Source organism: Oratosquilla oratoria, chromosome 28, assembly GCF_046742065.1.
Source record: "Oratosquilla oratoria isolate Oo_2021 chromosome 28, ASM4674206v1, whole genome shotgun sequence".
NCBI lineage: Eukaryota > Metazoa > Arthropoda > Malacostraca > Stomatopoda > Squillidae > Oratosquilla > Oratosquilla oratoria.
Window position 1 is genome coordinate 4,193,320 of NC_134804.1, and position 12,735 is coordinate 4,206,054.

The window sequence follows — 12,735 nt, forward strand, 5'->3', positions numbered from 1 at the left end:
CCAAGGATGGGATAGATGGATGGGGTAAAAGGGGCATTGGAAAAGAGGGTAATGTCTGTTGAGGAAGGACAGGAGAGGAAAGAAGATTGGGGTGAATGGAGAATGGTTGTGTATGGGTGATGCTGTGATGCATGGAAGGGAGTGGGTGGGGGAAAGGTATTTCTCCCTGTCTTCTCCATTTCTGCATGAGGGGACAAAGAGGGTGGTCGCTGATTTAATGAAGTGGCCTTGCTGTGGTTGTGCTGTGTCTTGTGACACTGCTTCTGACCCAGGGCAGTGGGCGAGATGCAGGGATGACCCATCATCCAGGAGCCAAGAAAAGAGGGAGGGAGGGGGGTGGAGTGTGTGGGGATGGATTGGGTGGGAGTGGTTTTTATGCCTTTGTTTTTTGGTTACCTCCCTTGTAAGGGGGAAAAAGCCTTTTGTATATGTATAAAAGAAGTAATGAGTGGTAATGGGTGATTTTCCCTACCTTTGAAATTATGAAGATTACATTCTACTGTAGAAGAGAAGTCACTGAGCATTCACAGATTGGTTACAAAATAGGATGAGATAATCATATGAAGGTACAAAGAAAAGAGAAAGCATAAGATAAAAGATGCAAAAAAGAGAGATGTGAAATGGGGTAAGAGTATGACAGAAAATTTTGAAAGTAACAAAAAGATATTTTGGAAAGAAATTAAGAGAGGAAGAGGAGGCAAATCAAACAGAGAAGAAAAGGTAAAAGGTGCAGATGGAGAGATGATAATGGAAGAGCCAGCATTAAGAGGAAGATGGGCAGAGTATTTTAGGGAGTCGCTAAATGTGAAAGAAGATAGGGAGGGAAAGGTAGTTGTAGTGGGAAGTGCTAAGATTATGACTGTGATGAGGAAAATGGAGGAGAAATAAGGAAAGATGAAGTGAAGGCAGCTGTTATGATGACAAGAGCAGGTAAAGCACCTGGATTGGATGGATGTCATGCAGAATGTCTGAAAAAAGGAGGTACAGTGATGGTGGACTGGCTGGTGAGGTTATTTAGTGTTTGTTTAAGAGAGGGTAGAGTGCTGGAGGACTACCTGTATAGTTCCACTTTAAAAGGGAAAAAGGGACAAATGTGAGTGTAGTTGTCACGGACTAGCCTCTGTATCTGAGTTGATGTATCATATCTCGGCTATGACTTGAACAGTTCCTCAATCCAGTGTCTAATATAACTATTTTGCTTTTTCAGGGATTTCTTTTTTGGTTCACAAGGACAACAAAACAGTGAGGTGAAAAACTATTTAATTCACATGATATAAAAATATACAATTTAAGCCTGGTATGTAAGGGATATGCATGGGGCACAAGAGAGTGAATCAGAGAGCTACTACTCGTGTCTCTTCGTTTTTAATACAGTATAAACCTAACCTACCTCTATTTGCCTGGCTTCACATAATCTACTCCTTTATTTTTGTGTGAAGAAGGCTTCGATAGGTGGTGAGGGAGTGTGTGAAAAAATAATTTGATGCAGCCTGAAGGGATTTCTCCCCATCTTCTCTTTTTCTGCATGGTCACCAATTTAATGAAGCAGCTTTGCTGTGGATGTGCTGTGTCTTGTGACACTGCTTTTGACCCAGGGCAGTTGGAGAGATGCAGGGATGACCTGTCATCCAGGAGCCAAGATAAGAGGATGGCAAATGGGAGTGGAATATGTGGGGATGGAATAGGTGGGAGTGGATTTTATGTCCGTTTTTTGGCTACGTCCCTTGTAAGGGGGAAAAAGCCTTTGGTATATGTACCAGGTATGTACACTCTATACATAAAATATCTGTACACCTAAAGGCTTCTTCCCTCTCAAAGGGAGGTACCCAGCCAAGACAAATATCCACCCTCTACTCATCCACTCCCATTTGTTTCCCTTTTAAAAATGTGTCAGCTCTATGTGGATGAAGGGCCCACCCATCACCTTACCTAGTTGTATTTTGCGGGAAGGGGAGCTTTGCTCGCGGTGTCCTGCCTTTGTATCTCACAGTGTCTAGTTTGCTCTTAAACTCATGAATAGTTTTTGCGCACACTATTTCATTGTTCAGTTTGTTCCAAATGTCCACCACTCATGTGGAAAACTGTTTTTCTTCAGATCTCTTCTGTAGCTATGTTTTTTTTATTTTCTTTCCATGTCCTCTTGTCCCAGTTTAACAAGTCCTCTCTATCGAGTATTTCTGTGCCTTTCATTATTCTGTAGATGGTCAGTAGATCACCTCTCTCTCTTCTTTGCTCCAGCCAGTAACTCCAGTTTAGCCAATCTCTCCTCATATGACAAGTTTGCAAGTGCAGGTGCCATTTTTGTTGCTGCTCTCTGGATTCTATTTTCTTTATACATATCTTTTTGGTACTGGGTGACCACAATGTTGCTGCATATTCTAGTCTAGGCCTTATCAGTGTGACCAATATTTTTTAAAATAATTTTTTCATCCAAATATGTAAATGCCGCTTTTATTGATCTTAGCAAGTTGTAGGATTTTCCGGCAATTTTGTTTATCTGTTTGTCATAGGACAAGTCATTTGAGGTAATTACCCCCAAATCTTTTTCGTATCTCTCCTTCTTTACCTCCTTGGTTCCAAATTTATATTGTCCTGATACTCTGTTTTTGCTTTTTACAAACTCCATTATGCTACACTTCCCATTTCAGACTCCAGTGCCATACCTTACTCAGGTCTTCCTGCAGTGATTTGCAATCATTTTCAGTTTTTACTTGCCCGTCTGGGGTATTGGCTGCTTGTTATTGTGGCAAAGTAGCATGCAGTTGATACTTTAGGGTCTATATGGGGTGCCCCTATGGACCAGAGTCACACATCATTTTGTCTATGATAGAGGAAAACTCTTCATAGAGAAATGATGACACTTTTATACTACGACTGTCCCTCCGTTATGCTGTCCCCCAACCCCTTGCTGCTGTCATGTGCCATTTCTCTGAGTATTCATTTTCTGCTGTGGGGGAATTCCCTGTGGTGGGGGAAAAGAATACTGCCACCAAGTATTTCCACTTGGATCGTAAGAGGCGAGAAGAAAGGGACGGGGAGTGGGACTAGGCATCCTTCTCCTTGTAGCCCCACAGGGGACATTCCTAAACGAAAAAGTAAAGGCATAAGAGGGTCTGGGATTTTTCCAACCAGCACCCGAAGGTTTGGGTCTTTTAATGTGCGTGGATGTGGTACAGATTAGAGTAAAAGGGAAGAGATAGGTAGTATGTTTGTGAGAAGAAAGATGGATGTGTTGGCTTTGAGTGAAACTAAGTTGAAAGGGAAGGGTGAGTGTAAGTTTGGGAGTGTAAGTGGGAGGTTATCAGGAGTGAAGAGAGGGTGAGGGAGGGAAGGGGTGGCTATTCTAGTAAGTGAAGAGATAGGAAAACATGTAGTGGAGTGGAAGGAGGTTTCCTCAAGGATAATGTGGATGAAGGTGAAACTGGGAAAGGAGATGTGGGTCTTTGTAAGTGCATATGGGCCTGGCAGTGAGAAGAGTGTAGAAGAAAGGGAGGCCTTTTGGATAGATTTAAATGAGTGCATAGAGGATTTAGGGAGAAATGTTAATGTAATAGTACTGGGAGACCTTAATGCTAGGGTAGGAAATGGTCCAATTGATGGAGTGGTTGGGAAATGTGGAGTTCCAGGAAAGAATCGTAGTGGAGAGTTGATGGTGGAAATGTGTCTAGAAAGAGAGTTGATGATAGCAAATACAGTGTTTCGGAAGAAAGTCAAGCATAAGTACACATGGGAGAGGGTGGTGGATGGAAGGGTGGTAGATAGAGCGTTGATGGATTATGTAGTGGTAAATAGGACTATGATAGGAAGAGTTAAGGATGTACATGTGCTAAGGGAGAGGGTGGGGGAATATCAGATAATTTTTTGGTGGAAGGTAAGTTGAGAGTGGAGGATAGATGGAGAAAGAGGAAAGGGACAAAAGGTAGGGAGGTGCTTAGAGTGAACTCTTTAAATGAAAAGGAAAAGGAGAAGGAGTACAAGAAGCTGAAGGAGGAGTGGGAGGGAGTGAAGGATAGAGTAGAGCTAGGTGTGGAGGAGGAATGGGTACAGTTCAAGGAGGGAGTCACAAAGTGTGCAAGGATGGTGTGTGGAACAAGATGGACAGGAGGAAATAGAAGGAAGGGTAGTGAATGGTGGGATGAGGAAACAAAGAAGATTGTGGAAGAGAAGAAGCGAGCTTTCACAGATTGGTTACAAAATAGGAGGAGGGAGTCATATGAGAGGTACAAAGAAAAGAAAAGAGAAGTAAAGCAAAAGGTAATGGAGGCAAAGAGGAGAGCAGATGTGAAGTGGGGTAAGAGTATGACAGAAAATTTTGAAAGTAATAAAAAGATGTTTTGGAAAGAAATTAAGAGAGGAAGAGGAGGCGAATCAAGTGGAGAAGAAAAGGTAAAAGGTGCAGATGGAGAGATGATAATGGAAGAGAAGGCAGTAAGGGGAAGATGGGCAGAATATTTTAGGGAGTTGCTAAATGTGAAGGAGGATAGGGAGGGAAAGATAGTTGCAGTGGGAAATGCTAAGAAAATGAGAGTGAGGAGTGAGGAAAATGGAGGAGAAATAAGGAAGGATGAAGTGAAGGCAGTTGTTAAGATGATGAAAGCAGATAAGGCACCTGGATTGGATGGATGCCATGCAGAATTTCTAAAAAAGGGAGGTACAGTGATGGTGGACTGGCTGGTGAGGTTATTTAATGTTTGCTGGAGAGAGGGTAGAGTGCCGGAGGACTGGAGGAGTGCCTGTATAGTTCCACTTTACAAGGGAAAAGGGGACAAGTGTGAATGTAGTAGTTTGAGAGGGATTAGCTTGTTAAGTGTAGTTGGGAAGGCTTATGGGAGGATCTTGATTGAGAGGATTAGGAGAGGAACAGAGGGAGTAATTGGTGAGGAACAGTGTGGATTTAAGACGGGTAGGGGTTGTGTAGATTAGATCTTTGTGGTAAGACAAATATGTGAGAAAGCTATAGGAAAGGAGAAGGATGTTTTTTGGGCTTTTATGGATCTGGAAATGGCTTACGATAGGGTAGACAGAAAGGCACTGTGGGAGGTTATGCAGATATCTGGGATAGGAGGAAAGCTTCTAGGAGCTGTCAAGAGTTTTTATGAGAGTAGTAGAGCTTGTGTCAGGATTAGAAATGGAGAGAGTGAGTGGTCGAGGTAAAGGTGGGACTTCGTCAAGGATGCGTTATGTTGCTCTGGCTGTTCAACTTATACATGGATGGGGTAGTGCGAGTGGTAAATGCAAGGGTAGTGGGTCAGGGATTGGAGATGGTTAAAGAAAATGGAGAAAAGTGGGAGGTGAGCCAGCTGTTGTTTGCGGACGGCACTGCACTTGTGGCAGGATCGGAGGAGGGACTGAGGAAGTTGGTGACAGAGTTTGGGAGAGTATGTGATAGAAGAAAGCTGAAGATAAATGTGGGTAAAATTAAGGTGATGAGATGTACAAGGTGTGAAAGTGGCAGTAGACTGGAAGTGAGCATTAAGGGAGAGTGACTGGAGGAAGTGGATAGTTTTAGACACTTGGGTGCAAATGTGGCAGGAAAAGGTGGAGTGAAGGTGAAGGTAGAATGTAGACTGAGAGAGGCGAGTAAATGCCTTGGTGGATTAAAGAGTGTAATAAGGAATAGACATTTGGGAATGGATGCTAAGAGGAGACTATATGAAGGAGTGATTGTGCCAACAGCACTGTATGGGACAGAAACATGGAACATAAGAGAAGAAGAGAGAAGGAGTTTAAATGTGTTTGAGATGAGATGTCTGAGAAGTATGATGGGGGCTACTAGGCTAGAGATAGAGTGAGAAATGAGGAGGTGAGGAGAAGAACGGGGGTGGAAAGGGAGTTGGGAGACAGGGTTGATGAAAGAGTATTAGGATGGTTTGGACACATGGAAAGAATAAGTGAAGACTAGTAAAAGAGGTATGGAAGGCAGATGTGGAGGGAGTGAACATAAAGGGACGTCCTAGGATGAGGTGGATGGATGGGGTGAAGGGGGCTTTGGAGAAGAGGGGAATGTCTGTTGAGGAAGGACGGGAGAGGACAGAAGACAGGGGTGAATGGAGAATGGTTGTATATGGAAGATGTTGTGATGCATGAGGTGGAATGGGCAGGGGGATGGGGGCTGATGTAGTATGTGTGAGCAAAATTTGACGCAGCCCGAAGGGATTTCTCCCCGTCTTCTCCTTTTATGCATGGGGGGACGGAGAGGGGGGTTGCCGATTTAATGAAGTGGCCTTGCTGTGGATGTGCTGTGTCTTGCGACACTGCTTCTAACCCTGGGCAGTGGACAAGGTGCAGGGATGACCCGTCATCCAGGAGGTGCTAAGATAAGAGGGAGGGTGGAGGGGTGTGGAGTGTATTCAGGGATGGAATGGGTGGGAATAATTTTATGCCTTTTCCTTTTTGGCTACCTCCCTTGTAAGGGGGAAAAAGCCTTGGTATATGTATGTACTTGCCTTAACAGTTTGGCATTGTCTGCAAAGAAGCTCACGTAACATTTCACATCATCCATGTCATTCACATAAACAGCAAACATTATTGGAGCCAATACAGATCGTTGCGGTACTCCACTGATCACCTCTTTCCAATCTGAATATTTTTCTCTGAGTACTACTCTCATCTTTCTACCAATCAGGAAGTCCTCCATCCATTTTTGTAGGTTCCTTTGTATCCCTCCTATATGTTCTAGTGTTTTTAATCATTTTTTGTGTGGTACTTTGTCAAAAGCTTTTTGTAAATCCAGAGAGGCACAATCAGCCCATCCATTCCTTTCTTGCACTATGTCTATTAATCTTGAGTAGAAACATATTAAGTTTGTGGTACATGATCTTCCTTGTCTGAACCCAAATTGTCTTGGGTTTATTATTTGTTGTCTTCCAGGTGTTTTACCCATCTATTCTTGATCATTTTCTCACAAATTTTGGCTATAGTGCCTGTTAGTGAGACTGGCCTATAGTTAGTTGGTTCTTCCTTGTTTCCTCCTTTATATATTGGTACAATGTTAGCATTTTTCCAGTCTTTTGGTATTTTTCCTTCTTTGAGTGAGCAATTTATTATGATATGTATTTTGTCCATTAGTTCTTCTTTGCATTCTTTTAGAATCCAATTTGCAATTCCATCCACGCCATGTGATTTCCTGATGTCAAGGTTTGATAGGTGTTCCAATATTTCTTTTTGTGTTATTATCTCGCTCATGGGGGGAGATCGCCTTTCATTACCTTCATCCCAATATTGTGCTTTCTCTCTAGTGAAGACAGATTTGAAGTGATTATTCATGACTTCAGCCATTTCTAATTCTTCTGTGTATTCTATATTCCCTTGGCGTAGTTTCACCATTTCCTGTTTGTTTTTAAGTTTACCATTCACATATCGATAGAATAGCTTGGGTTGCTCTTTGCATTTATCTATAATATCCTTTTCATGGTTCCTTTTTTCCTCTTCTCACTTTAACATACTCATTTCTATAGTTTATAAACTTGCCTTTTTCCAGGTTTTTTGATCTTTTCTCCACCTTTTCCAGGCTCTGTCCCTTCTGTCTTTTGCCTCACTGCATCTTTTGTTGAACTGGCATTTACAAAGGATTACAAAGGCGGAGCATGCCGACAGGAGACCTTTTGGTCCATATCTAGGTCGGATGCAAAAAAAAATCATAATAATAAAAACTATGATAATGTAAATAACAAATAAAATACATAAATAAATGCATAGGTATAGTTAAATAATAAACAAACAGGTAAATAGTAAATAATAATAAATTGACATATAACTAATAATAAATGAAAATCAGACAGACAAATGATAAAACAAAAACAAATAATATAACATAAATTATAATTGTTACAGCATTTTGCTTAGGTGATTATCTAAATCATTCTTAAAGCTTCGAACTGAACTACATTGCACTACCTGTGCAGGAAGTTTATTCCATTCATTAACTACACGATTGGCAAAGTTGTTTCTACCTACTTCCAAATTGAATCTATTTCCGGATAGTTTGAGACTATTGTTTCTTGTCCGATTCTCATTCAATGTGAAAATTTGGTCACTTTTGATGTCAATTCCCTTTAGAATCTTAAAGACCTGTATCAAGTCACTTCTGAGTCTACGCTTTTTTAGGGAAAACAGATTCATATGTTTTAGTCGATTTTTGTATGATTTATTTTTGATATTTGGAATCAGTTTTGTGGCTCGCCGTTGTACTTTTTCCAGTCTGTCAATGTCTTTAATGAGATTCGGTGACCATACGGAAACAGCATACTGTATTCCAAATGTGGACGAACTAACGATTTATATAGCTTGTTAATGAGTGATGGACTTTTGAAATCAAAAGATCACGCAATCAATCCTAGAATCTTATTTGCTTTCTCCGAGGCTGAAATACAGTGCTTGGATGATTTGAGGTCGTTACTGATAATTACACCGAGATCTTTTTTACTATCCACTTTTGTTAACGAATTTCCAAATAACTTGTAATCGTACTTACTGTTATTTTTACCTATGTGCATTACCTTGCATTTACTTGTGTTAAATTTCATTAGCCACTTTTCAGACCATTGCTGTAATTGATCTAAATCTTCTTGAATATCTAATTGGTTTGAGTGATCATTTGCCACTCCGCACAGTTTTGTATCATCAGCAAATTTAGAAACAGTAGATTTTAGTCCATGGTCTATATCATTTATATATACTATGAATAGAAGTGGCCCAAGAACGGAACCCTGAGGAACTCCACTTGTAACATTTTTCCATCTAGAAGTTTTTCCATTTAAAACAACTCTGTTTTCGACCATTCAACCAATTACTAGTCCAACCTAATAGGCTACCACTTATTCCGTGTAAAGCTAATTTAGTAAGTAGTCTTTCGTGTGGGATGGTATCAAAAGCAAAGTCTAGATATATTAAATCTATATTGTTTCTTTTGTCATAATTTGAGATAACTGTGTTGTAGAATTTGAGTAAGTTAGTCACGCAAGAACGTTTCCGTCTGAAACCATGCTGGCTATCATTTATCATACGGTTACTTTCTAAATGATGTTTGATAGCATCTCTGATGATAGTTTCCATTATTTTTCCTACGATTGAAGTCAAACTTATAAGCCTATAGTTATTTGGTTTCTTTTCGTCACCTTTTTTGAATATGGGAGTAACGTTAGCTAGCTTCCATTCTCTTGGGACATCTCCGGATATGATGGATTTCTTGAAAATAATTTCTAATGGAACAACAATCTCATTTTTCATTTCCTTTAAGATTCTTGGATGCCAACCGTCAGGCCCTGGTGTTTTATCAACTTTGAGTTTATCTATACACCTTTAAATTTTTTCTTTTGTTATATTTACTGTAGTAAGTTTACCCTAGACTTTTCACAGGTTTCAGTTTGGAGTTCACTTTGAGGTGTTTCGTTTACGAATACCGAGCTAAAATAATTGTTTAGGATATTACAAATTCCTTCATTTGAATATTCAAGTTGACCGTCAGCAGATAATAGTGGACCAATGTGATTCCTAACAACCTTTTTATCTCTAATGTAACTATAGAATTCTTTGGGATTCTCTTTGGATTTATCAGTGATGTTAATTTCGTATTGTCGTTTTCTTTTTCTTATTGTCTTTTTTAAATCTCTCTGTATTGATACATAACTTTCATAGTCATTAGATGCACCCGAGCACTTATATTTCTTATAAGCCTGTCTCTTTTTAGCAATACTTTTTTCAGTTTCTTTGTCGAGCCACTTTGGGCGAGCCTGATTTGGGGGACGTCTGTCCTTAAAAGGAATGTAAGTTTGAATCATCTTAGTGAGCGTATTTTGAAATATTTCCCACATCTGATCTACAGGTCTTTCGTTTAATTTTGCCTCCCAATCTGTAAGCTGAAGCTCCTGATGTAGTCCTATGAACTGAGCTTTACTGAAATTGGGTATTTTAGAAACACAAGTATCTATTCTAAAATTGTTTAGGAGTTTGAATCTAAGTTGTGATCGCTATTTGCAACAGTTTCACCAACTTCTACATCAGTTACCATGCTTTCGCGGCTAGTGATCAATAGATTGAGTAAGTTTCCATATCTTGTGGGCTTTTTTACATGCTGAATTAAGTAATTGTCACCAAGAAAATCAATCAAGCGACTACCTATATGGCCATGTTCAAGGGTCATCCAATCAATATCAGTAAAATTGAAATCACCCATTATCAATAAATCCTGGTTGCAGAAACTAGACAGTTCTTTAATGTACACTCTCGCTTCTGTCTTGGTACATGCCTATTTACCCATTCATTGTAATTATCCATCAAGATATTCCATTTCTCTTCCACTTTTGTCTCTTCCATGTAAAATTTTTCCCTGTTTGCATTCTGGAAGAATTTCTTTAGTTTTGCAAAGTCCATTTTATTGTACATCAATCTTCCTTTCCTATACTTTTCATTTCTCTCCATGTATATTTCTTCCTTTAGTTCAGTTTCAATGAGTATGTGGTCACTCTTTCCAATTGGTGTCTTTGGTGTCTTTGATTTTATCCACAATTTCAGAAGCAATGCAGCAAGACACAACACATCCATAGCAGGGCCCGACTCCTGAAACTATGCATTATAAGGGAGAAAAAAGCCCTTGGTAACTGGTATATAGATAGATAAACAAATACTATTATATTGATGGAGGAAGAAGATGCATGCTTTTTTTGAAACAAAATATTTATTTTGTCAATATATAAACAATACAAGTTTGGTAACAAATTATCTATTAAAATATCTCTTACCTCCTTCTTTGGAAAGTAATTGCACTTTTGATATAGTAATATCATGTGAAACAGCTTTACACATATCATAGACAGTTAATGCCGCTACTGTGACTGCTGTCATTGCTTCCATTTCAACTCCAGTTCTCCCTTGTGTAGATGCTGTACTGACAAGTTCTACCAAATAGTTGCCATTTTCTTCAATAAGTTTGGCTGATACATCAACATGGTCTAGGGCAAGTGGATGACATAAAGGAATCAACTCCCAAGTTCTTTTTGCTGCCATTATTCCAGAAATTCTTGCAACTCCAAGAACATCCCCCTTTTTCATTTTATTTTCCTTGACAAGTTCAAATGTTTCTCTCCCAAGATTGACCAAAGCTACTGCACTTGCCTTTCGCTGAACAACATTTTTGCCACCAACATCAACCATCCTCGCATTTCCTTCAACATCAATGTGACTCAACTTATTGTCTATCTGATTATAATTGGATATACCCATAGACATGTTCTTATTATTGAATGTTGATTTTTCATTACACTGCTCCCAAAACATATTTTTTGAAGATGAATGACCTTGAGGTTGGTTTTCAAGTCTTGCTGCCTTTCTACACCTCTCTTCCCATTCTTTCTCACTATATTTCATACCACTTACATCATCTCTATGGTATCTTTGTCTTTGGTGTTCATTAAAGTATTTGTTGCCACTCTTACTGATTCTTTTACATGTAAATGTTGAAAAGTTTCTTCTTAATCTGTAATTTGATGTAATTCCTGTCAGAATGAAAGGGAATTCCTGTTCCATGTTACCTGCAAAAGACATATCTCTACTTAGAAAAATGAAGCTTCAGAGCTAATACAAATTCATGTATAATTTACCATATTAAATGCCAGGTAGTCCACAGAATGTAATATATACAAACATACATACATACATACACCAAGGCTTTTTTCCCCTTACAAGGGAGGTAGCCAAAAAGGAAAAGGCATAAAATCATTCCCACCCATTCCATCCTTGAATACTCCACACCCCTCCACCCTCCCTCTTATCTTAGCACCTCCTGGATGATGGGTCATCCCTGCACCTTGTCTACTGCCCTTGGTCAGAAGCAGTGTCACAAGACACAGCACATCCACAGCAAGGGGGCTTCATTAAATCGGCGACCTCCCCTCTCCGTCCCCCCATGCATAAAAGGAGAAGACGGGGAGAAATCCCTTCGGGCTTCGTCAAATTTTGCTCACACATACTACCTCAGCCCCCATCCCCCTGCCCATTCCACCTCATGCATCACAACATCATCCATATACAACCATTCTCCATTCACCCCTGTCTTCTGTCCTATCCCGTCCTTCCTCAACAGACATTCCCCTCTTCCCCAAAGCCCCCTTCACCCCATCCATCCATCTCATCCTAGGACGTCCCCTCATGTTCACTCCCTCCACATCTGCCTTCCATACCTCCTTTACTAGTCTTTCTTCACTCATTCTTTCCATGTGTCTAAACCATCCTAATACTCTTTCATCAACCCTATCTCCCAACTCCCTTTCCACCCCCATTCTTCTCCTCACCTCCTCATTTCTCACTCTATCTAGCCTAGTAACCCCTATCATACTTCTCAGACACCTCATCTCAAACACATTCAAACTCCTTCTCTCTTCTTCTCTTATGTTCCATGTTTCTGTCCCATACAGTGCTGTTGGCATAATCACTCCTTCATACAGTCTCCTCTGAGCATCCATTCCCAATTGTCTATTCCTCATTACACTCTTCAATCCACCAAGGCATTTACTCGCTTCTCTCAGTCTACAGTCTACCTCCACCTTCACTCCACCTTTTCCTGCCACATTTGCACCCAAGTATCTAAAACTATCCACTTCTCCAGTTGCTCTCCCTTAACGCTCACTTCCAGTCTACTGGCACTTTCACACCTTGTACATCTCATTACCTTACTTTTACCCAAATTTATCTTCAGCTTTCTTCTATCACATACTCTCCCAAACTCTGTCAACAACTTCC

General features: G+C 40.1%; 1 protein-coding gene across 6 annotated transcripts in view; it reads right to left on the reverse strand.

Annotated features, from left to right (window-relative positions):
* Positions 1–10,656: 10,656 nt before the first annotated feature.
* The window catches only part of LOC143040226 (uncharacterized), a 134,412-nt gene continuing 132,333 nt past the window's right edge, over positions 10,657–12,735 (reverse strand). For all 6 annotated transcript variants that reach the window (XM_076210933.1, XM_076210928.1, XM_076210926.1 and 3 more), the window contains one exon: positions 10,657–11,528. In XM_076210933.1, the coding sequence (XP_076067048.1) occupies positions 10,717–11,528 (812 nt within the window). In that variant the 3' untranslated portion in view covers positions 10,657–10,716. The remainder of the gene's footprint in view (positions 11,529–12,735) is intronic.